This window comes from Sphaeroforma arctica (genome assembly GCF_001186125.1).
Source record: "Sphaeroforma arctica JP610 unplaced genomic scaffold supercont1.34, whole genome shotgun sequence".
Taxonomy (NCBI): domain Eukaryota; class Ichthyosporea; order Ichthyophonida; genus Sphaeroforma; species Sphaeroforma arctica.
The window spans coordinates 15,001-40,000 of NW_014040524.1; the positions used below are offsets into that span (position 1 = coordinate 15,001).

At 41.0% G+C, this 25,000-nt stretch overlaps 4 protein-coding genes across 4 annotated transcripts in view; 1 reads left to right on the forward strand and 3 right to left on the reverse strand.

Annotated features, from left to right (window-relative positions):
* Positions 1-1,076: 1,076 nt before the first annotated feature.
* Positions 1,077-10,868, reverse strand: SARC_00947 (hypothetical protein). Its single transcript, XM_014305329.1, has 12 exons — positions 10,116-10,868; positions 8,085-8,205; positions 7,402-7,521; positions 6,897-7,077; positions 6,176-6,260; positions 4,958-5,077; positions 4,552-4,639; positions 4,160-4,294; positions 3,690-3,813; positions 2,617-2,831; positions 2,055-2,133; positions 1,077-1,327 (listed from the first exon to the last, which is right to left on the reverse strand). Exons 1-12 carry the CDS (start codon positions 10,544-10,546, stop codon positions 1,263-1,265), a joined length of 1,764 nt encoding a protein of 587 aa, XP_014160804.1. The 5' UTR covers positions 10,547-10,868; the 3' UTR covers positions 1,077-1,262.
* A 380-nt stretch (positions 10,869-11,248) lies between these two features.
* On the forward strand, positions 11,249-13,024 carry SARC_00948 (hypothetical protein). The gene is made up of 3 exons (XM_014305330.1): positions 11,249-11,544; positions 11,902-12,060; positions 12,532-13,024. Exons 1-3 carry the CDS (start codon positions 11,446-11,448, stop codon positions 12,808-12,810), a joined length of 537 nt encoding a protein of 178 aa, XP_014160805.1. The 5' UTR covers positions 11,249-11,445; the 3' UTR covers positions 12,811-13,024.
* A 376-nt stretch (positions 13,025-13,400) lies between these two features.
* Positions 13,401-15,768, reverse strand: SARC_00949 (hypothetical protein). Its single transcript, XM_014305331.1, has 4 exons — positions 15,608-15,768; positions 15,118-15,191; positions 14,513-14,678; positions 13,401-13,818 (listed from the first exon to the last, which is right to left on the reverse strand). The coding sequence occupies exons 1-4, from the start codon at positions 15,707-15,709 to the stop codon at positions 13,624-13,626; spliced, it is 537 nt and encodes a 178-aa protein (XP_014160806.1). The 5' UTR covers positions 15,710-15,768; the 3' UTR covers positions 13,401-13,623.
* A 5,988-nt stretch (positions 15,769-21,756) lies between these two features.
* Positions 21,757-25,000, reverse strand: part of SARC_00950 (hypothetical protein) — a gene marked incomplete at its 3' end in the record, with an annotated part of 4,136 nt that continues 892 nt past the window's right edge. Inside the window, exons 2-6 of the mRNA XM_014305332.1 lie at positions 24,819-24,946; positions 23,651-23,734; positions 22,830-22,960; positions 22,381-22,500; positions 21,757-22,303 (exon numbers count right to left, since the gene is read on the reverse strand). Of these exons, the coding sequence (XP_014160807.1) occupies positions 21,757-22,303; positions 22,381-22,500; positions 22,830-22,960; positions 23,651-23,734; positions 24,819-24,941 (1,005 nt within the window). The 5' untranslated portion in view covers positions 24,942-24,946. The remainder of the gene's footprint in view (positions 22,304-22,380; positions 22,501-22,829; positions 22,961-23,650; positions 23,735-24,818; positions 24,947-25,000) is intronic.

Genomic DNA, 25,000 nt, shown 5'->3' on the forward strand with positions numbered 1-25,000 from the left:
ATATTGAATGTGCGTGTAAATAGTGTACTCAGAGGGTTTACTTATTATATGTGCCCATTGAATTCGAGTGCGAGAGTGTACTTTGAGGGTCTGTTCTATCCAGGACATACATGCATTGCATATGATTGGGAGCGTATACGTATATTGCGATGGAATGCTAGTTATGAGTATTGTGTGCTCGATTGGGCATCATCCTTCCCTGTCAAACGTTTATCACTTTCACTCTTGTTAGGTGGCACTTGAGTCAGTGGCTCGTCCAAGCGGATCATCACTACACTCATCTGCAGTGTACCAGTCGTCGTCTCCACTGACGAGAGCACTGAATAAACCCGAGGGCCTGTACCACCCACAGGCTTACTATTAACAAGAATGCGAGGCGAAGACTTATTCTCTTTGCACATCAGTATAGAGTCCATACTATGCATGCAACTAACAAACGAAGTAAACTCATTCTCAGTATAGAGTCCATACTATGTATGCAACCAACAAACGAAGTAAACTCATTCTCTTTGCACATCAGTATAGAATTATGCAACCAACAAATGAAGTAAACTAGTCCTCTTTGCACATCACTAAAGAGTCCATTCTATGTATGCAACCAACAAAGGAAGTAAACTCATTCTCTTAGCACATCAGTATAGAATTATGCAACCAACAGATGAAGTAAACTCATTCTCTTTGCACATCAGAATAGGATCCATTGTATGTGTGCAACCAACAAATGAAGTACGTAAGTTCCGGAGTGCGTCGATACAGAAAGTACGGTGCATTTACATTCAGGTCCATAGTGGCAGTTATCCCAATTCTCGAAAACCCTCAGCCTGATAATGCTCAGGGCTTTCTACGAATATTAATAGAGACGATATGTGATTTGTCGTGATTTTGAGAAGTCTCACCATAGTTGTCTCATGATATTGATCCTTTAGCCAATGTACAGCAAATACCATACAGTATGAAGAACAAGGCCAGAAGGTACACGAGAAGTGTTTTGACCGAGTTTCCTACTTAAAATCACCGTTGGATCTGATACGTATACGTATTTTATTTGCATCAACACGTGTACGTACACACCCAATGTTTGGTGTACATGTAGAATGCAGCAGGGCTACGGATTGCATGTTTATTTGATGTTTTTTTTCTGTGGGAGCGATATCGTTTTCGCAAGTATGGCCAGCATATTTACACAGTACACAGATCAAAAGCAACTTGGGCCGGTGAATGTGTCTCGGAATGACTTCTGTGGGGGTTTTCACAAACAATAACTATGGACGGCCCGGAGACTTCGCGCGCCAGCGGCCAGTCTCGTCTCTTTCGTAGTTGGATGCACCTGAGTGTATACGTGTAGGTAAAAAGCACCTGAGTGTGTACGTGTAGTTAAATCGGTACGACTTGAGAGGCTATTATTGTAGCGACAAGAAGACTGGTAGGTACGATTGTGCCACAGTTTCAGCAATCGGTATACAAACCATATGTTCGCATATTGAGGTATATTTGCTCATACAACGGCCATAGTAGGAAACAATCAATCCGTCAAAATAACACACAGAAGGTGAAGGAAAGTAGGAACCATAGGCAAATAATATCCATATTTAGTAATGAAATAATAAATGCTTCACGCAGACAAACAAATCGTGCAGATATAGCACGATTTGAAACCAAGAAAAATAAAGTTATAATTTATCAAGAGAACGGATGTTAAAATGCACTATCTATCCTCATAGTATACGACGATTGAACAGTCCATACCGCGACATCCCATAATATGAACGCAAATCCAGACCATGACACGCAATAGCAGAGCCAAAACACTCAAGTACACTAAACTACAGTAGATCATCCTATTATGCATCAGATGCTACGATTGAGTTCGGGGTAATATACATTTTAAACATAGGCAGTTTGATGAAGTGAGAGTCGCACAAAATAAAGCGAGAATAGACAAATCAGACACAGAGAATCCCATCAATGAGCAGTAAACTACAAAAACAAATACCGGATAAAGCAAAAACCGGCTTAAGCACGTATCACAGTACACGCACAAATGAACATCCTACCGTATGAGGCTCGTTGAGAGTGCTGGTCCAGAACAGCTTTCTTCGGAATTAATGGTGTGCGACTACTACGAGCTTCAACCTGGTAACAATAATCAAGAACAAGAATGTCCCGCTTAAAAACAGAATAGCTGCACTAGCACTGATTAGCAAGAATTACTACACACGTGATTGTTAAGTACCAGTCATACATAATTAAAAGAAATGGGAACCCAGCACTAGCACTGATTAGCAAGCATTACTACACACGTGATTGTTAACTACCAGTCATACATAATTAAAAGAAATGGGAACCCAGCACTAGCACTGATTAGCAAGCATGACTACACACGTGATTGTTAACTACCAGTCATACATAATTAAAAGAAATGGGAACCCAGCACTAGCACCAATTAGCAAGCATTGATACACACGTGATTGTTAACTGCCAGTCATACATAATTGTGAGTGGTCGTACACTCAGCAACCCCAAGGACTGATCTTCCAGTGCTTACACCTCTAGTAGGATCTATTTTCATCTATAGCATAGCTCTTGGACGATTGAGATTGTATTACAGGAACATACCTTTTGGGAGCCGCGCAACTTGCCGATGGCCCAGGACACAATTCTATATGGAACGTAAACTGGGGAGATCACCACATACCCCACAAACTTAGTGCAGAGCGTCACCGCACTGAAACAGAAGCCGATAAACCCGCTAAAAAAACCACGATTGGCTGCCATGGCTTTGGTTTTGGCCTGTTTCGCTAATTCTTCGTGCGCAGGCTCCAGGTATGGTCCTGCAATACGAGACACAATGTGCAGCTGAGCACCTTTAAGCGACCAATAGAAGTTTGTTTTGATATGTCGACCGTACACTCTAATTGCACACGATAGCTAGATGAAGGACATCTCACGGTAAAACCACAACGGAACAAATGCGTGGGTACTGGTGGAGTCAGGTTGAGAAATCCAGACCTGCTTTTAATCAAACTGGCATCACCATGACAAACTCGCGATGGTGCCACGACACCTAGAGCATGTTGGCAAAATTGAAAGGTTGGATGCACACTCCTATCGTTACCAAATGTGATAGTTATATGAAAATAGACTCTACGTTGCAACACTCCTATCGCTACCGAATGTGTTAGTTATATGAAAATAGACTCTACGGTGCAACACTCCTATCGCTACCAAATGTGTTAGTTATATGAAAATAGACTCTACGTTGCAACACTCCTATCGCTACCAAATGTGATAGTTATATGAAAATAGACTCTACGTTACAACACTCCTATCGTTACCAAATGTGATAGTTATATGATAATAGACTCTACGTTGTATCACTCATATCGTTATCAAAATGTGATAGTTATATGAAAATAGACTACGTTGTAACACTCCTATAGTTACCAAATGTGGTGGCTATGATATGAAAATAGACTCTACGTTGTAACACTCCTATCGTTATCAAAATGTGATAGTTATATGAAAATAGACTACGTTGTAACCCTCCTATAGTTACCAAATGTGATGGTTATGATATGAAAATAGACTACGTTGTAGCTCATGGCAGCTCTCGCGCTATTAAGGTGTCCAAGATACAGCCGCAATTCACAGAGCAGTGTTTGAATATGCTCCCCAGTCAACAGCCATACCTTTAAAACCTGGGGTTAGGGCAGCCACTCGTGAGATCTGCAGAATGTGCGAAAGAACGCCATTGTATCGGCTCTCTTCAATATCAGACGGAGTGAAGCAGATGCCCTTGTCAACTCCGTTGTCCTGTTGGGCCAAGTGAATTAGGAGGAGACACCACGGTCATCATTGTTGCACAAGTGCTTCCAGAATAAATGATACTGTCCCTGGCGGTTAGTGTATGTGACTGTTTTAGACTGTCACTGTCGGTTAGTGTATGTGACTGTTGCCCCTACATGTTAGTGCCCTGTTAATAATTCTGAGCCTGTGCTGCCATCATCGCTTAGATTTCATCCGAATCGATAGATTTCAACATCCACTTCCCGTATAATTTAAAAAACCAACGCCACCGCAAACATAAGTCCATGTTTCATTGGGTTTGTTGGCAGAAATTTGCGAATGAGTATCACATACAGAATTATGATCGACTTACCACGCATGCCTTGAGATATATATTAAGGTTATCCATCCTCGACAGTGGATTGGGTCCCAGACTGTACTTGGTGCAAGATCCAGGCCAGATCGTATTCGCCAGCTGACACATTATGATGCCACTCCGAATATCATCCTGCATTGAAAGCGAACTTGTATTAGCGCTCGCCCCGATTGGTTGTTGTTAGCAGATATCCATTTTGAGATTTGTGCCGATGTATTGCCGCTGTGTTGCCGTTGTGTCGATCTACCACTGCAAATTGAAATTTTAGCCATCACGCATTTACACTTTTCACTTTTTCAGTCTGCAGACTGGTTTTGGTTTCCGGTAGTGGACAAGTATATTCCTATCCAGCTAACTTTAGATAGTACACCATGAAATTAAAGCCGTACCATGGGATCGTCAGACTCTAGTTTACACTTCACGACTCCTTCAATCCACACCCACAGCTTCTTCTCCTCGTCTTTGTTTTGAATTCGTCTACAGATAAAGAAATACGCGTGAGTGGGGCAGAGTAGTACTTGGACAGAGGACACACGTTTAAACTACTTTCGGTTTTGATTGATGGTCTGATATCAAAAACAAGTTGAAATTCTTTCTACAAATTTCAGCAAGAACGTTGCAGAACAATTATGAATACCGGATTTTTTAACGCATGATATATATGAGGTGACACTCGACGTGCGCATCGAACCCGGCACAACGCAAAGACGGACAACTGTGGCACGGTAACATAGAAACCCGATGACCTGTCGCCTGCTCACGCCAGAGATGACGATACAGAGACCACGCTCTCACCTTTCGACCTCTTTCTCGCACTGCTCAGCATCCATCCCGTACACCACTCGGCCGTTGTTGCGCTTGAAGGACCCGTGGTTGACGGGCAATTGCTCCTCAAGACCCATGGCAGAGATGTGTCTAGGAACACAGGAGAGCCGATGAGTTGAGAACTGGGTGAGGGAGTCTAAAGGCCAAATCAAAACAGTCGACGTTTGTCAACACGAACTCATGTGCTATTTATTTGCGTGACAAAAGTGAACAGCTCATTCCCTACATAGAGATGCGACGCAGTCAGTGTAGTCTCACGTCAATATATTACGTCGTATTCAAAGTACTCATACTAGAACAATACGTTTCTCCTACAATACTATGAAAACGAGATTTTGTTCTGTCTCCGACGTATATCCGTACTGTACTGCCTTCAATTACAAAAGCACGACTCCTACTGTGATAGTATGTTTCACCGTAGACAAGTTATAGGACTCAGCTGTTCCCGATTTTGAATCAGTTCATATCGTGCTTCAAGAAGAGCGGAAGAAAGACAAGCCCTTGCAGAGTATAACAACAAACATACATGGAAATGACAGACATACATGGAAATGTCAAACATACATGGAAATGGCAAACATACATGGAAATGACAGATATACATGAAAATGACAGACAGACATGGAAATGACAAACATACCGGGAAATGACAGTCATACATGGAAATGACAGACATACATGGAAAGGACAGACATATATGGAAATGACAGACATACATGGAAATGACAGACATACATGAAAATGACAGACAGACATGGAAATGACAAACATACATGGAAATGACAAACATACATGGAAATGACAGATAGACATGGAAATGACAAACATACCGGGAAATGACAGTCATACATGGAAATGAGAGACATACATGGAAATGACAAACATACATGGAAATGACAGACATACATGGAAATGACAAACATACATGAAAATGACAGATAGACATGGAAATGACAAACATGCCGGGAAATGACAGTCATACATGGAAATGAGAGACATACATGGAAATGACAAACATACATGGAAATGACAGACATACATGAAAATGACAGACAGACATGGAAATGACAAACATAAATGAAAATGATAAACAAACAAGGAAATGACCACCAGGCGCAGAGTCAGGCCCTAATATCGAATTATAAAACACTTCTTGGTCCTAGAATTGTAATACGCGAAGCAACAGACCCTATTTTCGGCTTGGTTTGTACGGACTGCCACCTCTTGCTCTTTGTCACAGTACTTCCTCTATTCAAAACCTGGAATCGTTCAACTTTGTTTAGGTTTTTAGGGTTTAGATATCATGAACCAATGAGTGTAACCACTCGCACCGCTTCTGTGACAATCTACACAATCCAGCAAATCCAGCTGCTCTCCAATACTTTGACAGAGCTAAGGTGTTGTACTTATATTGAGCTGAACTCCTATACTTTGAAAGAGCTAAGGTGTTGTACTTATATTGAGCTGAACTCCAATACTTTGACAGAGCCAAGGTGTTGTACTTATATTGAGCTGAACTCTAATACTTTGACAGAGCTAAGGCGTTGTTATTATATTCAGCTGAACTCCAATACTTTGACAGAGCCAAGGTGCTGTTTTTGTATTCAGCTGAACTCCAATACTTTGACAGAGCCAAAGTGTTGTTTTTATATTCAGCTGATCTCGAATACGTTGACAGAGCTAAGGTGTTGTTCTTATATTCAGAGCTGAACTCCAATACTTTGACAGAGTCAACTCGTATTCACAAGGTTAAAGCAAGTACGTTTTCAGAACACGTAGAAGAGTTCACGTCACCTCAATGCTTCTTAAAGCGTATATTGTACATCTAAATAGTTGTAAGCGATGAGAACTCGAGAAGCGTCATGTAGAGAAGTTGCTCAACTTGAAGTGAGCAATCGTATCTCCATACCTTCAATTTCATCACTACTATCACAAAATTTGGCAAAGTTTTCAAGCGCATGCAGAACGTCCCTGAGATTCTTCCCCTTGTGAAGGTCGCTCACGTGTATTTTCGCATCGGATGGCACATTCAGTTGTTTGCAACCAGCCTGGAAGGACCGGAGGTTCTCTAATTTTGCAAGTTTGGATGTCTGTTGCGTTTGATGGTTTTATCGAAAATGGGTGAGATGAGGCCATTTTGGATCTGAATTATGAAAAGGTAGCAGATTGCTATTTTATGCTAAAGAAATTGTACACAATAATATTTCGTATATTGCCACAATTCAGCTCTAGATCTCTACAGCACGCAGTGGAATATGTGTGTTGTATACGACGTTATGACTTGGCAAAGGGAGTGCGCAAATGTGGTCTCAATTGCATTTTGGGTTGTATGCTGCTGGTTTGAGTCAATGCATATTTGAACGCGTGCAAGCAGCTTACGGCGTGAGCTGGCCTAATTAAAGTCAGGAATTTACCGGTTCGTTGATGGCAGATATTGTGTCGGGTCTGATGATGTTCACTAAAGTGCACAGTAGCACGCCGTCTTCAAGACCACTGCGCCACCCCTCTGTGCTGATGGTGCTGTCTTCAACAATCTACAACACGTCAGAATAGGTGTATATATAAGAAGATCAGTTCGAATCTTCTCACCTTAAAATGTGTCGCGAGTCTGTGACTTTGCAGCATCCTTGCCAAATGGGAAATTATGTATTGCGAATCAATTGCTACATCTGAAGTGTAGTTATCCTTGCATATGAAGAATTCTACATCATGTAGCTTCTACATCTGCGGTGTATCCCGTTTACACACGAGGAGAAAGGTGAAACGAACAACTTTTACACCTTCAAAAGGGAACGATGGATATACTGTTAGTTTCACGTTTATACGAAATTGCACATATATGTATATATATATATATATATATATATATATATATATATATATATATATGTATATCTAATATATATATATATATATGTATATAGGATGTATATATATATAGTATATATATATATATATATATATATATATACATACAGACATATATATATATATATATATATATATATGTATATATATATATATATATATATATATATATATATATATATATATATATATATATATACATATATAAACACCTCAGCACCGTGCGAACCTTGATCTCGGTCATTTTTTCCAACCAGCGTATGATATTGTTCTCCATATTGGGGTCGTGCGTTTCTCTCATCTTCACTTCCAGTTCAGCATCTAAGCCAAAGAGACGTGTGCCATCCTCGCTGTTGTGGTACCATGAACGATATTACACTGATGTATGTTAGTACTGTTGTAGGACCATGCACAGAATTACATTGGTGCATAATAGATGCTGTTGAATAATATTGCACTGGTGTATGTAAGTATCCGTGGAATGGGTAAGATTCTCTTAGCTTGCGTTATCGTCACAAATATACATAGCCAGATACAATAGTGCCTATATAGGAGATCAGAGGTGCCAACGACCCTAAAACTCCACTTTGAAATCGATTCTGAAACTTGATAGTTCTCCTCGCGTGCTCACTAGTGTGTGTTAGACAAAGCATACGCTTAAACTCACAACAAACAATGCAGCTAACCCGTCATGTATGTGTGACTGTGATCGACCGGTGCGGTTGAAAACACAAAGCCCTGCAACTGGACTGTGTACTTAAGATCCACTCAGCAGTGTCAGACAAATTAGACGTAGGCGTACAACGAAGCTGTCAAGTCGGCTAGTCTCACGGGCCAGCAAAATCTCAGCACATAGATAATGGACAAGCTTGTTTCGTACTTTTTTAATCGTGCTCATACAGTCCATCTACTGGATATACTACTGATATATTGTGTCTGATAAAAGCATTACTATCGTAAGCTTGCTCATACAGTCCATCTACTGGATATACTACTGATATATTGTATCTGATAAACGCATTACTTTCATAAGCTTGCTCATACAGTCCATCTACCGGACATACTACTGATATACTGTATCGGATAAAAGCATGCAACTGCATCCTTTATATTGTTTGAAAGGATGTGGAAAAAAAAAGGGAAATTGCCGAAGTTTGCGGCTGAATAAATAAACTCGTGATTTAGAACTAATCAATTAATAAAAGAAAAACTTTTTAAGTCTTGTTCTGACAGTGGTGTGTTACCTGGTGCACGCTCCGTTACCTACAAGTTTCTAACATTCACTTCTCAAGACAATAAGTTGAAATTTAATGTGAATTTATCTGACGTTAAATTTGTAGCGAAGTCTTTATATACGCCACAACAACCATACACAACACCATAACAACCATATACAACGCCATAACAACCATATACAACGCCATAACAACCATATACAACATATAATATAGCCACGTTTCTGCTCGAATAATTTGATACATATCCGCTGTCGACAGTTAAACTATTCGATTAACAAGTGCACAAAAGAACAGCTGCAATTTCTACAGTTAACACAACATGTAAGTAAGCGGATAGCACAATAGGTGATTTGTCAACTTTTGTTTGGGTCACAGAGGCATTGTAATAGCGTCACCAGCGTTACAAATCGAAAGAACAGCACACTACAGTAGCGACGACGGGTGAACAAATATGTCAAACACCGAGACAGAGGAGGCCGCTAGCTCACTTGCCACGCAGCCAGCAGAATGAACCCCATAGAGTCAGTCACGGGGGAGCAATGCGAAACTGACTAACCGTATTACGACCAGGATGAGCTCAATAGCTCTGATGTCAAATGAGAATCAGGCAGAATTGCGACACACAGGAGATTTGTTTTCTAGTTCGATTCGTAGCTGATATGAAGTGATAGGTGCCTACAAAACAATTACCCACATACATACAATTGTGAAGCTGTTATGTTCCTACCTACTGCAGTGAAAATTCACTGGTCTAGTGAAACTGCAGACATGGCCAGTGGAATAGTCAGATGAGCTACGTAGGTGTAACGATACAAGTGACCCTCATGACAGACGTTGCACACTTCATGTGCGGTTGGTGCTGAAGGGCGTGAGAGAGGCGGACAACGCACACGCCACGAAATATCCAACCACTGTGATACCACGAACCAGCACTATACAAACTTCAACTGAACACAGGGTATGGCCTCTGAGTACACGTAAACAGACCACTAGCTTGAGTCAATCCGCACTAAATCACTTACGTGTAAACGGCCTGGGTGACGACTCGGGCGTCTTGCTGCATCTGCTGCTCCAGTGTCCACTGCTTTCTGGCTGGTTTACTGCTCCCTTGATCTCTCTGCCGCCCTGTGCCGTTATATGCTCCACTGTCATTGGCACCCTGTTCCACACTGGTCCCCATCTGGAATTTGTCTGTGTCACTGTGTATGTTCTCAACGTTGTGAACTTGCAATGCTGCATGGCCGTCTGATACAGCTTTCTCATTTGTATGTACTAAACCAAGGGTACCGTTATCATGGTTATCGATATCCACCACCACAGAGTCTTGACTAAGATTGTACTGCTTACGCGTGGTTGATATTTTTAGAGATCCACAATTGTCAGAACCTGGGCGGTTGGTCTCGACATGTGAGGGCATCACCAGATATGTAGGTGTAGGTGATGGGTCCTGCATCCTGTCGATACTGATCTTTCATGCACTAACCTTGTATTGAAGAGTAGAGCCAAGTAGTAGATGAATCACTACTTACAATATGTAATCCAGAGGAATAAAATTCTGTTCGAAGTGCTAATAACAAAGAAGCTCGTATGAACACGGAGGAGAGTATATGCCTTTATTGGAGGTCCGTATGTTTTGAAATTCACGACTTGCTTTTACAAAAGTTCGTTGCTCACACACGTAACAGAATGATGATCAGTAAAGCAGCGCTTGCTCGGAGGCAACGGTGCGGATATCATGACGAACTAGGGATGTATTTTTTAAAGTGAACCTCTGGTCTCCCACTAGAGATGGCTGATGGAGATCACAGCCGTTTTATCGCTCTCTACTAGTAGCAGTAGTAGAAAGTGTGCCTGGAACTAGAAATAGTTGTATTTTTTTGTATTTATTTTATGTCAAACATTTTGTTTGTACTAAATCAGATTCTCTCGCTGGTTTAGGGTAGTATAATTGATCCCCATTTGCGACAACCAAAAGCAATTTACAACATATACCACTGATCTCTCTCGATAGCGATAAGGATCTTTATATTCGGTGGGGTAGAATTTTTCTGTGTTGGTCGGCGAAGTGGTCAATACGGTAATTGCCTATTGTGCCAATCTGGGTGGCAGAATATGGCCACCGGTCTTATTTCCCGATGTTCGTTATGTAGCATCTGTAAAAGCCTTCTAATCAAGAGACCTGAAGTCTTGAGCACACTCCTAGTCATATATTCACACCTAGTCATCAGCTGTTGTCATTGCTGTCTATCACAACATCTATACAAAAGAGAGCATTCGGCTGCAGCTAAGGTTACACACCTGCTACAGCAGAATCCTGCCACTATCCTCTATATTTTACATAAAATCCCCACTATGATGGCTCAGCAAACCCTCCCCAGATGTAACGGTTGTAGCGAAGCACTCGAAGCTGTGCAGTACTTAGAAGCTGGAGACGCCAAATACCATAAACAGGTATGTATGAATCGTGGATTTTGATTTTGTTTGTGCACATCTTAATGCATTTCTATCCAAAGTCAAGAGATGGTAGAAAACTTTTGTATTGTGGATGCATTAGATTGCTTGGTTCTGTGAGGCAACACATTGTACATGAGTGACCTATCAGTACATCTATATGACTGGTTCGCTGTCAGCGAGCGCGTAAAATGCTAAATACTTCATCGTGATTATATAATACTTGAATGACGAGTTTTTTAAGTCGGCTATGACAGAGAAATCAGATAGTCATGTGCATTTGCCATCATGGAAATTAAGCAACACTACCAGCATTTGTTGTGGTATGATCGCTAATGCGTAAACTGATTTACACAGTGCTTCAAATGTAAGACCTGTGCATCGGAAATCGGAGCAGGTGCGTATGCATTGGTGTTTGGCAATCCTACCTGTCAGACATGTGTTCAGGTACTCTCCAAACAGCCAAGTAAAACTATTCCTAACACGAACGCTGCCGTTGGCTGGACTCGCAGAACGGTAGGTACTTCATTTAAAGATGAAACTTATAATGTACAATGGTTTGTTGTGTAGGGTTTAGAGTGTAATAGGTAGTTGTTTAGCTATTTAAGTGGTGAAAGGTGTATTGTGTGTTCGTTGGTAGTGTCACATACGACCTTTTGACGATGATTTCATAAAATGCTAGATGGCAGTGGTATATGTGCGCAGTCGGTGAATGTGGGGAACACACACTATTAGTAGCACTGTTTAGTGTTTATCATGGCCCTTCCTGTGCTCATTTACTCCACGGATAACTACTATCTATTGAAAGATAACAATCGACGTATAAGTTGTTCGTATATGCAACACAACCTTCTAGTCACACATTCAATTTATCACATATACAGCGTTCCATGAGTGATTTTCATTAAAACTGAATCCCAGAGTGATGAGTTAGAAAATTATACGCACTATCTCTTAAAGCCTAGAGTTGATTCCTCCATCCTACAGACTGGCGTGCGTGTCACCGTACAAAGTGAGAAGTGTTCGAAGTGTATGAAATCCGTTTACCCCGCAGAGAAACTCAGCGTGGGCGGAAAGCCATGGCATAAGCAGTGTTTCAAATGCAACGGCTGTGCTAAGGCACTCTCTCTTGGGGCAGAGTGCATGCGAGAGGATACACCATACTGTAAAGGGTGCTACGGAAAAGATTTCGGCCCAGAAGGATTTGGCCGTAACTCCGAGTTCACGTACACAGCTGCCAAGTACGCGGCTGACGGTGTTGTTTAGGAGAACTGGTTCGCTGTCCTGCGTGTATGCTTGAATGGCTGGCCGCCGCATAAAGTTGCGCGATTTTTCGTGCAGAAATACGACAGCGTCGATCTAGAACGGACAGTGGATGGTTGTACGTCCACCATGCCCTTCCACACAAAAATTGTTCCATTCGTACTCCAGTAGCGCAGTTCAATAAAAGGGTTCGTATTATTCGGACTGATTTAATCCATTAGGTTTGATGCTACCGCCACTGTATGCATCTCATATTTGGAGATATTATATCATCTCGAATATCGAATTGATGCTTTGTCAAGGTTGAGTTTTACATAGAATATATTCGTGACTAAGCATGTCGAAATGCATACTATATATTCTCTACAACGATACTTAATTATTTTAGTCGATGTAAATAAAAGCATGAAGGCAAAAGAAAAAGTATTTAAATTAGATTTACAATACCACTCGAACACCACTGATGTCTGGCTATTGAGTTAGTCCAAGTGCAAAGTGCAAATGGCCATGATCATATTTACATTCGAATGAATCTCAATATGCTATCCATTACAATGTAAATAAAATCGTATTAAACAAAATGAGAATATTAGTTAACCAATTACTTTCTCAACTCGAGAGCAAACCGATTTTAATAATTGTTTTCTCCATATTTTCTGCTTTATACTATATATACATCGCAACTACGCGCACCATTCATTTGGCGGCAAGATCTCAATGGTGTAATTTTCACCACTGCTGAGACCCATTATACTTGTGACGGTCAAATCAATCACCACTGTGAATGTACGTATGCAGAGACAGCACAAGTGGCTTTTACAACTGCTTGAGGATATTAGGCGCAAAAGAGCACTGGTCGGCTGCGGCTGGCTCCACATTGAGGGATTTAATCTCTCCGTTCTCCACCACCATGCTGTAGCGCTGCGCGCGGGGTCCGCCAAAGTCACCCAGATCTTGGGCCAGATCCGCAGCCTTGTGCCATGTGGCTCCACCGTCAGCGTACAAGTCCACCTGGGCAGCGGGTATTTGGGTTTCATTAGCACAAAATAAACCATGGGAAGCTTGAAGATACCAACGCATTGTATGTAGTACGGCATAATTATATAGGGTGACGCACTTTCGTCCCAAATAGAAGCGAGGCGAATCACAACCTCCAATCCAATTGAGGACAGAGAAATTATTTGCTTATGTGCACAGACTAAAATAAACAAAGCAGGGCAGTGTATAATGAGCTGTGGCTTAGTGTCACAAATTAATTTAGGGGTATCGGGGGCCATCGAGCTGGATTGATAGAGTAAATAACCCATACAAGAGTATTTACCTATAATATGGTCTCAAGTACAACAACAATCTATATATTCCATGTACACCTTTATATGAGTAAACATTCATGCCTACTAGATAAACCATAAAACACACCCGGCATCTCTGCCGTGGTTAATACAAATACAAAGACTCTAAACGCACGACAACTAACAATACATATCCGACCTCCCTTACGGATGTACAAGGGGTTGAATTAAGTGACCACTGAATACAACCTTGAAGGATTAGTGTCTTCAATCCGTCGCAGAGTTCACAGCGCGAGATGCAGACCCACCATTCTTAACACCATTTTCGGGTGTACAGGGACCGATACCACTGGTTCAACCAGTTTAAGTTGAATAGATCAATAGACAAAGCTTTATAGAAACCTCATATGTACCTTGCCTGTAGCACCCACGTCCTTGCTCCATGCATCCATCACAAAGCAATCATTCACGGATAGACAGATGATACTGTCGACGCCTTTGTTCTTGATCTCAGCGTCTTTCTCGATGTAACCAGGCAGATGACTATTAGAGCAAGTGGGTGTGAAAGCTCCTGGAACACTATATGGTATAGATAGAAAGAGAAAATAATATTGAAATAGCACAATGAGAAAATTTTGTGGTCACTCGGGTTAAAGATAAAAATGTACTGACTCCGCGAAGAACTAGCCACCAGTACACAAAACCCCGGTACAGGCTTCCGAAATATCTGAATTATTAAATTGCATGGGAGCACTCTTATGGCCAGCAAATAACTCGATTCTGCATAGAAACACTAGCAACTCACTGCAGTAGGAGCAGTTACATTGAGTGCGGCAAATGTCCATATAAACCTCTCACGCCAAAAGTGGTGTAGGCTAGTTTAACACATGTGAAGACTTTGCATAGGACCGCTGCTGCATGAGAACAGTATAGCCGCTATAGAACAAATACAACAATAGGTAGACTGTCAAAGATCACCGTCTTAAACATACTACCGTCCTACGGAAAACAGACATACCCTAGAACCACAACCTTCTTTCCGTCGAAGACTTCTGAAGTGGGCACATCAGTGGGGGCACCATCCCGGATAATCTGTTCGATAAATAAAGTTAAACAGGTGAGAGACATAGGATATGAGGGATGTGAGAGATACCATCATGGGAGCACTCTTATGGCCAGCAAATAACTCGATTCTGCATAGAAACACTAGCAACTCACTACACCGTGTGTGGGGCTTCAACCCAAAAGTAAAAACATCGACGGATGACCAGGTACAACATAGCGCTTCAGCAGAATACAGTTGAGTATATATAGACTGGAGAGAACAGACAGATATACTTCAAAAGAATGCACTAGAACTGCCAACGATGCGCATCAAGAAGTACTTCTATATACTAGTTGCAAAACAGTTATATCTACTAATTGTACAGGTTAAAGAAATAAAGTGTTCAGAACAGGTGCAGGTGTATGTGAAATAAAGTGTTCAGAACAGGTGCAGGTGTACGTACCTTGAATGTTCCCGCGGGGATCTTGTCTCCAACCTTAACCATATTGTATCGTGCGGTAGAAAATGAGCGAGCTGTGATTTGTGCGCGTCGGAGGGCCTGCATAGTTTATTTATCGCATTGAACTTTCAAAGTGCATATTGGGGGGCCAGTGTGTTTGCACTATATCGTTGTTGTTGACATTCTTGATTCTCCTGTGTCGCGGGCATGTCATCATGAGATGTCAATGCCTTTTTGTGATAAAAAATATATTAATATTTGCGTTGTTTACGTTTATTTGTGTTTGGAATTTGCCTAATGAGGATACGAGCAAGTGTGCAAGCTAAATTGCTGTGCATTGGCCTATACCAAAATAAACCAATACTGACTGGCCACTGAGGCCAGATATAAATAGATGTCGTGAGAAAATACGCGGGAAAGGAGTACAAAACGCCGGACCAATCCTGATGTCTGATGTGAATGTCAATGACAGTTGACTGTTGACCGATGCCCGATGACCGATGGTCACCAGTCACCAGTCACCATTCACCAGACAGTAGTGAGCAGTGAGCAGTGAGCACTCGCCACTCCGCACTCGTAGGCCACAACAGTCTGCACTGCACTGTCTAAAATACACTCTGCACAAGTGCACACTGCACACAGTACACAGACTGCACTGTCTAAAATACACTCTGCACAAGTGCACACTGCACACAGTGCACAGACTGCACTGTCTAAAATACACTCTGCACAAGTGCACACTGCACACAGTGCACAGACTGCACTGTCTAAAATACACTCTGCACAAGTGCACACTGCACACAGTGCACAGACTGCACTTCGATCCGAACGTTAAATAAAATATGTTTAAAATTTTACATAGCAACTTACTGTTCTTTTTTAAAGGAGGCTATGAAACTACTTCAGGTCTGAAGCTATATTAATCCAGAGCATTTAAGCATACAAAGACAAACTTTCCTGCATGCTGTATCACTTATAGCCCGGGGTGGGAATACTCCTGAAAGCGAAATATGGCTTTTGTGCTGCCTATGTTGGATGATGAATATTTTCTACATGTAAGCATTGGGATAACAATATTATCTGTGGTGGCAAGCAGTAGTTGGAACTTGAAAGTAGACTTCAACATTTGAATGTTCAGCAAAGAAGCAGTTGCAGTAGATGTAGAAAATTAAGAGTTGCTATGTATAAAGTTATATGGGTAAATTTGTCGTAAATCAAGTTTCAAACTGTGCCTAAATTAGTGTATCAGGGTTGGTCGGTAAGTAAATGTTTAAAACGAAAACTGCATGTAAATTTTTATCAGGCGCCCATGTATTCACAGACGGGGCCACAATTGGCATTCCCTCCTTGCTAAACATTCAAGTATAGTTTGTATCTATCCTTACTAAAACTTTCAAATATAGTTTGCATCTATCCTTCCTAAAGTTTCATACAAAGTTCGCATCTATCCTTACTAAAACTTTCAAATATAGTTTGCATCTATCCTTACTAAAGTTTCATACAAAGTTCGCATTTATCCTTACTAAAACTTTCAAATATAGTTTGCATCTATCCTTACTAAAGTTTCATACAAAGTTCGCATCTATCCTTACTAAAACTTTCAAATATAGTTTGCATCTATCCTTACTAAAGTTTCATACATAGTTCGCATCTATCCTTACTAAAACTTTCAAATATAGTTTGCATCTATCCTTACTAAAGATTCATACAAAGTTCGCATCTATCCTTACTAAAACTTTCCAATGTAGTTTGCATCTAGTTCAAAAAAGCCTGAGTCGCTCACAATGCCTTCGTCCCGTCAGTATTCGCCGATTTGTTACAAACAAAGAGTGAGGCCTGCGATGGGGGGGGGGGGTTCTTTTTTGCAAATCTACAACTAGTAGGCTATTACTGATACTAAGTGACCTAAGGACATTGACTGATACCATGGGAAAATGAGATACAATTCACTAACTTTCGTTTAATACTATAGTCCAGAATCAGGCTAGCACAAATACTTCTAAGGTAAACTTTTGACACAAGTTAAAATAGATGCGTAGTTTAAGTAAAGGTACTGTACTGAAGATCCGGTATTCTCAGACCAGGGTACACGGTATAATTTTGAAATTGTTTAAGCGGAAGGTTCATCTATCAAGCAAAGTACACGAATACACTGACTTGTTGCACTGAGGTAATGCATATTGAGAAACGCAACAATATTGTGTATGAATGCTACAGTGTGTGATCACTCTATCCTCCATTGAGGGTGGGCAGCATCAGCCGACCATTAAAAACAGTACTTGTTGGAAATTGTAGGTGCTACAGAAGAACAAAGCATACGGTCATGCAATGGAGGGGTAGTAATTGTAGGTGCTTGATAGAGCTTGTCTCGAATCCAGTACCACACGCCATCTTACAACCTCGAAGTTGAAGTTTGTAATGACTACAAAGTTCAGCCCCAGTCCCTCATACCTCAGCAGGGAACTGCTTTTATACCTTCTGTCAATTGCAGTAGGTCGGCTTAGTTTGGGTGGGGTGGGTATCTGTCTACTGTGCAGCACTGATGAAACTGCCCAGCGGCATCCAGAGGTCTTGCTTGTTAGTCTAAATGTCCAAACATACCAAAGGTGTTGAACTGAGTGTACAATTGCTCGTAGTGATGGGGCTCATATCTCCACATGCCCTATATGTTCCATACTCACTGTATCGTTGTTGTGTTGAGGAATTGGCAGTCTCTCCCATGCGTGTTGGCCTGTGCAGTCAATGCGCTCTCTACTGACAGTCCAGAAAACAGTCAGTGCTCTGCTTTGCAATGTAGTCATTCTATCATACATGTGGACTATAGTCCCATCTTCAAATGTAAAACAGTCAGTGCTCTGCTTTGCAATGTAGTCATTCTATCATACAAGTGGATTATAGCCCCATCTTCAAATGTAAAACAGTCAGTGCTCTGCTTTGCAATGTAATCATTCTATCATACAGGTGGACTACCCCATCTTCAAATGTATGCATTATGAAGCCCATATGAGAAGGCTGTTGCACAGATTAATTTACACCATGCCAATCAAGAATATGATAGGCTTTTGTCTATTATCTTTCGCATCAGAAACGACGTCCATCTTATGTGAACTATAACTCTCCAAGGTATATGCCATAGATTATACTTATCCAAGGTATATGCCATAGATTTATAACTTTCCAAGGTATATGCCATAGATTTATAACTCTCCAAGGTACATGCCATAGATTTGACCCATCCATACTGCGTATTATGCAGTATCACATTTATTCAGACTTGATCATACAAATGATTACTGCGATTACTCCTCAGGTTTGTCTTTGTTGGCCTCGTCCGCATGCCGTTGCAGTAACGACACCAACTCTTGAGGTCCTCTCTGTGGTGGTCGAGTGAACAAGACAAACATAGGCGTATCAGAAGCTATACGAAGTTGAGATTGATACACAAACGAATCATAATTCGAGATCGCCCGCTCAACTGGGTTAGGGTTTTTAGCTAAACTCCAAACCTAAAACTCAACGAAGAGCCAGCAAAATCCACAGCCTCCTAAATAGAACACAAAAATCTTCTTGAAACTTCCCACCTGAGCGGAGGCATGAGCTCACAGGACATTAACAAACCCAACAGCAACCCCCAACAGCAGATGACCTATACTACTCGTTCTGCGACTTGTTCGGCATTTGCACGCAAACCAAAGGCAAGGACACAATACCATACAAGACTATGAGCCCATACCCTAACAAGCTAACAAGAATACAGGACACAGATAACTATGGCATACATGCACAAACACACGCAAGTAACCGACCGTTAATAACGACGCAAGAAGCAACCGAAGGCATGGTCACTCTACCACACAACACCATACAAGACTATGAGCCTATAGCCTAATAACAATACAGCGACACAGAGACAGAGACAACTATGGCATACATGCACAACCACAAGCGAGTAACAGACCGTTAATAACGACGCAAGAATCAACCGAAGGCAAGGACACTACACCACACAACACCATACCAGACTATGAGCCTATAGCCTAATAACAATACCGCGACACAGACACAGAGACAACTATGGCATACATGCACAACCACAAGCGGGTAACAGACCGTTAATAACGACGCAATAATCAACTGAATGCATTTAATAACGACGCAAGAAGCAACCGATGGCATGGACACTATACCACACAACACCATACAACAAGTCTATGAGCCTATAGCCTAATGACAATACCGCGACACAGAGACAGAGATAACTATGGCATACATGCACAACCACAAGCGAGTAACAGACCGTTAATAACGACTCAAGAATCAACCGAATGCATTTAATAATGACGCAAGAAACAACCGAAGGCATGGTCACTATACCACACAACACCATACAACAAGTCTATGAGCCTAATGACAATACCGCGACACAGAGACAGAGACAACTATGGCATACATGCACATCCACACGCGAGTAACAGACCGTTAATAACGACGCCAGCAGCTGAGCAGGCTGGTTGATGAGCGACAGGATTTGGGCGCGTTGGTCCTCCAGCGAAGGCAATTTGATATACTTTTGCACTTGCTCAACGTCTAACGTAAAACTATCCACGTGCACACCCAGCAAGATCTGATGCAGATGGTGTGGTGAGGAGAGGCATGTTAACTACTGGTGAGAGGAAAGGCATGTTAATAACTGGTGAGTGGAGAGGCATGTTAATAACTGGTGAGAGGAGAGGCATGTTAAAAACTGGTGAGAGGAGAGGCATGTTAATAACTGGTGAGAGGAGAGGCATGTTAATAACTGGTGAGAGGAGAGGCATGTTAACCACTGGTGAGAGGAGAGGCATGTTAACAACTGGTAAGAGGAGAGGCATGTTAACAACTGGTGAGAGGAGAGGCATGTTAATAACTGGTGAGAGGAGAGGCATGTTAACAACTGGTGAGAGGAGAGGCATGTTAACAACAGGTGGGAGGAGAGGCATGATAATAATTAATAATGGCAGTTCTGCTTTAATTCCACATGTTCGGATGAAGGGTAGCACAGCAGTGTTTAAAAAGAGGAGCACTTTGAGACAAGCGCTACAACTACTACACGGAGCACATACACGTGTGCCATAGCAGACCATTCGCAGTATAAACGTACAGCAGAATGCACCACAACAGACGCTGTGGTATAGATTTCGCATCGCATTATGCGCATTTAAGCAATTATGCAGGAATGCTGTGAACGTTTGAGCACTCGTTTGTACATTGCTTAAAAATATAATTGCTTGAACATATTGTAATTGTTTAAACATTATAATTGCTTAACATAAATTACTTGAACATATCATAATTGCTTAAATATATAGCAATTGCTTAAACATATTATAATTGCTCGAACATAGAGCAATTGATTAAGCATATTATAATTGCTTGACCATATTATAATTGCTTGAACATATTATAATTGCTTGAACATAATATAGTTGCTTAAACATATTATAATTGCGTAAATATATGATTGCTTAACAACAATTGTTTGTGAAACATTTTACATATCTTTAAACACCACGTCACGTGCTCTCACGCTTTACTTTAATGTGTAGTGATATGCAAAAGAATCATCACAACATATACCAACTACCTACTCTACACCCCACCGCAGCAGAAACCTTTCTGATGCATATATTACTTAGCTACCATAAGCTATCGCTGGTACACAGATAAAAGACATCATCGTGCATACACATACATATCCACACAGGTACAAACAGAAGTAACAGCTCACGGTGGTAAACACAAACTTACCATCTTCTTCTCCTTTTTCAGAACCTCCATCAAATCCTTCACGCCGGGCTCGGCACTGTACACAATACATGTTGTACTGCGGAATAGCGTAGACAACTGGGCATACGACGTCCCTGCCAAAGGGAGAGCGTGGGGGAACGTTGTCATGAATGCTGCAACACGTGCAACAGTGGTATGGCACAACAACACCCTTTACGAAGGAGGCGCAGATCCAGGGCAGAGGATAGTACAGTATGAACAATTAAACAACCAACCAACACTAACTTACACCCAACAGAATCACAAGACACCCTTTATGAATGAGGCGCAGATCCAGGGCAGAGGTTAGTACAGTACAGTATGAACGAATCAACAAACAACCAACGCTAACTAACACCCGTCAGAATCACAAGACACCAGAAACAAAACGTGAAGGCGGCTGTACTGGGCCAAGTCAACGCTTGCGGATTCAGTCTCTTGTTCGATATCATGTCATTAGCAATGCCAGCCATGTTATTAGCAATGTAAGCCATGTCATTAGCAATGCAAGCCATGTCGTTAGCAATGTAAGCCATGTCGTTAGCAATGCAAGCCATGTCATTAGCAATGCAAGCCATGTCATTAGCAATGCAAGCCATGTCATTAGCAATGCCAGCCATGCCATTAGCAATGTAAGCCATGTCATTAGCAATGCAAGCCATGTCATTGGCAATGTAAGCCATGTCATCAGCAATGCAAGCCATGTCATTAGCAATGCAAGCCATGTCATTAGCAATGCAAGCCATGTCATTAGCAATGCAAGCCATGTCATTAGCAATGCAAGCCATGTCATTAGCAATGCAAGCCATGTCATTAGTAATGTAAGCCATGTTATTAGCAATGCAAGCCATGTCATTAGCAAAGCAAGGACAGCAGATCTCACATAGCTGCCATCTCCGCGTGTGAATTTGCACACCCTGCGATCGGGTTGGTCATTATAGCCTTGAGTAATTCGTGAGTAGATGGGCTACTTGAGACGCGAGTGGAGTGGGAAGACTAAGAACCGATGCACACCTGCAAGAGCCTTCCGCGTAAGTTTGTTCCGTACAATTGTGAACTCCAAATTCTTGGCCTTGAGCGTCTGACGAAACCTGTTTTCAAAACATGCAGTCCAAAAGATGAGTGGGAATTTGGATCAACTACTCGGCTTTGTAATAGCAACAAAGGCAAAAGTGGTCTCTGCGAGAGAATCTAGTACAGGCGAGGCGGTGACATGTCGTGACAGCATTTCAAGATGTGCTGTACATGTGTTAAATCACACTCCATATAAATACACTTCTATCCACAACTCTGAGCAAAGCAATCTGTAGGTAAAGCCCTGGTTGTGCCTGTTCATAGCCTACTACCCCCACAGCGATACAGGCACCACTATCAACACCAGACTCAGCAAGCTACCACCCATTTAAAAGTAGTCACTTACGCCATCATCTCCTCTACAGAGAGACTGTGGTGCTGTAGCACAGCCACCATTGACGATGACGCCAACGTCCTGTTGAGTTCGTGCAGCAAATACTTCTTGCGCAAGTTGGCGCCCTCCAGATGTACGATCGCCTAGAGAAACGTACATGTCAAACATAACCGCGTGACAAGGCTCGGTGAGTTTGTTCTGTTCAAGACATTCTTTCTGACTTTTGAACTAGAGTGGCCATCGTATTATTATATCTAGCGACTGTCTCTGAGTGAAGGACTCCCGCACGTGCACAATATCAGAACATACGAGGAAAGTTCGATAGTGCCACAACATGACTGGTAGAAAGCAAGTTACTTGATATGCAATTACCAACTCGGAAGGTGAACGATATAAGGACAATATTGGGCGATATGTATTAATTCACAATTGATAAAATCATACAATACAGACTCTCAGCGATATAGGATGAACGCGTTGATTGCCAACAGTAGCCTTAGCATAGATGAGGTCATGCAGCATACGTGTAGTGGAATGAGTTCGCCAGAGCTATGCTGCACGCACAAATACAAGCACAGACAACACAACATAACAACTGCGACCCTTGAACTGACACACAAGGCAATGACAACAACTCATATCAGCCAACACTATCGTCAACAACCACACACGATTGACTACATATCGTTCTACAATGTAGTGCATATGGTAGTCTGCACTCGTGTAGTGGTCATGTACAGTCTAAGTGCTGCGGCTGACTCATTGGTATAGGTAGGGTGAGAGGAGCTTCAGATAAAATGTTTCACAACTGTCCAACCATAGCCTACAAATACCTTAGGAGGCGAAGAAGCATCCTTCTCATCTGTTTCAACTTGTGCAGCGGCTGCGGAATAGTATCTAGGGGCGGGCGTCCGTATCTGCGTTGGCATAAAGTTGGAAGCTGACGGGTCCATACTACTGTTCATTCATGTTAAAAAACATAAAAATATACATATACTTCATATAATATACATTTATACCTGCACATATATATGTATACATACATATACAAACACAAACACACACTCACACCCACATAATACTAATAAAATATATAAATTTATATATACACCCACATATATATATGTACATGTATATATATATACATATACATATACGCGTATACACATATCAAAGGTGTATACATACAATCATAATTATATATATATATTATATAATATACGTGTATATTATATATATGTATGTATATATATTATATATATATATATATATATATATATAAATATATACATATACGCGTATACACATATCAAAGATGTATACATACAATCATAACTAAATATATATCTCTATATATATATACATATACACATATATATATATATATACATATACATATATATATATGTACGTATCTATATATACATATACCGATATATTGTATATATATATATATGCATAATATAATATATATATACTATATATATATATATATATATATATATATATTATTAGTTATATATATATATATATATATATATATATATTTGTGTTCTTTAAATCAACTAGTTAGTTTCAAAGCATGCAAGTTTTCGAGGAAACGCATTTGCATAGAGTAATTAAAAATTGGTTCTGTGTTTCAATACAATCTTACAAGGTTTCAAACTGGGAAGTAGGTGTTTCATAGCTCCGTATTTATTTTGTCTAGCACTAAATTAATATCAAGATAATTAATACAGACAAGCATTTTCCGAATAAAACTCATACGGTATGGTGACATATATCACTCTTTTCCAGATTCGGGAATGAGTTTTACAAAGCAATGCACGAGCAAATCATGCTATGTGTGTCTCTGGTAAAAAAAGTATAGTGCAAAAGATCAACTCGCCTAATGCAAACAAATTTGTAGGATATAGAATTGCACATCAATAGGCATGTACATGATTTGTAAGTATATCCATTTCCGTATTAAAGTTGCAAACAAATCATCGGCTCACATACCTCAACCACATCCATAGCAAACCCGTATATGTCATTTAACTTCTCGGTTATTGACTCAGTCTGAATACTTTGTCTTCTCTGCTTGCTAGCAGGCCCGTCAGGGGCTTCTCTTTGTTCATCCATGTTATCTATTGAGGGGGGGTTATGCGTGTATGTGTATGTATGTATGTGCGCGCATTTAT

Coding starts and splice junctions, on each gene's coding strand:
- SARC_00949 (XM_014305331.1), bottom strand. CDS start 15,709: ATGCAGGCCCTCCGACGCGCACAAATCACAGCTCGCTCATTTTCTACC. Junction 15,192..15,607: donor TCCCCGCGGGAACATTCAAG/GTACGTACACCT, acceptor TTTATCGAACAG/ATTATCCGGGATGGTGCCCC. Junction 13,819..14,512: donor ACGTGGGTGCTACAGGCAAG/GTACATATGAGG, acceptor CCCGCTGCCCAG/GTGGACTTGTACGCTGACGG.
- SARC_00948 (XM_014305330.1), top strand. CDS start 11,446: ATGATGGCTCAGCAAACCCTCCCCAGATGTAACGGTTGTAGCGAAGCA. Junction 11,545..11,901: donor ACGCCAAATACCATAAACAG/GTATGTATGAAT, acceptor TGATTTACACAG/TGCTTCAAATGTAAGACCTG. Junction 12,061..12,531: donor TTGGCTGGACTCGCAGAACG/GTAGGTACTTCA, acceptor TCCATCCTACAG/ACTGGCGTGCGTGTCACCGT.
- SARC_00947 (XM_014305329.1), bottom strand. CDS start 10,546: ATGCAGGACCCATCACCTACACCTACATATCTGGTGATGCCCTCACAT. Junction 4,640..4,957: donor TGCGAGAAAGAGGTCGAAAG/GTGAGAGCGTGG, acceptor CTTTATCTGTAG/ACGAATTCAAAACAAAGACG. Junction 1,328..2,054: donor CTCTCAACGAGCCTCATACG/GTAGGATGTTCA, acceptor GTATACACTCAG/GTGCATCCAACTACGAAAGA.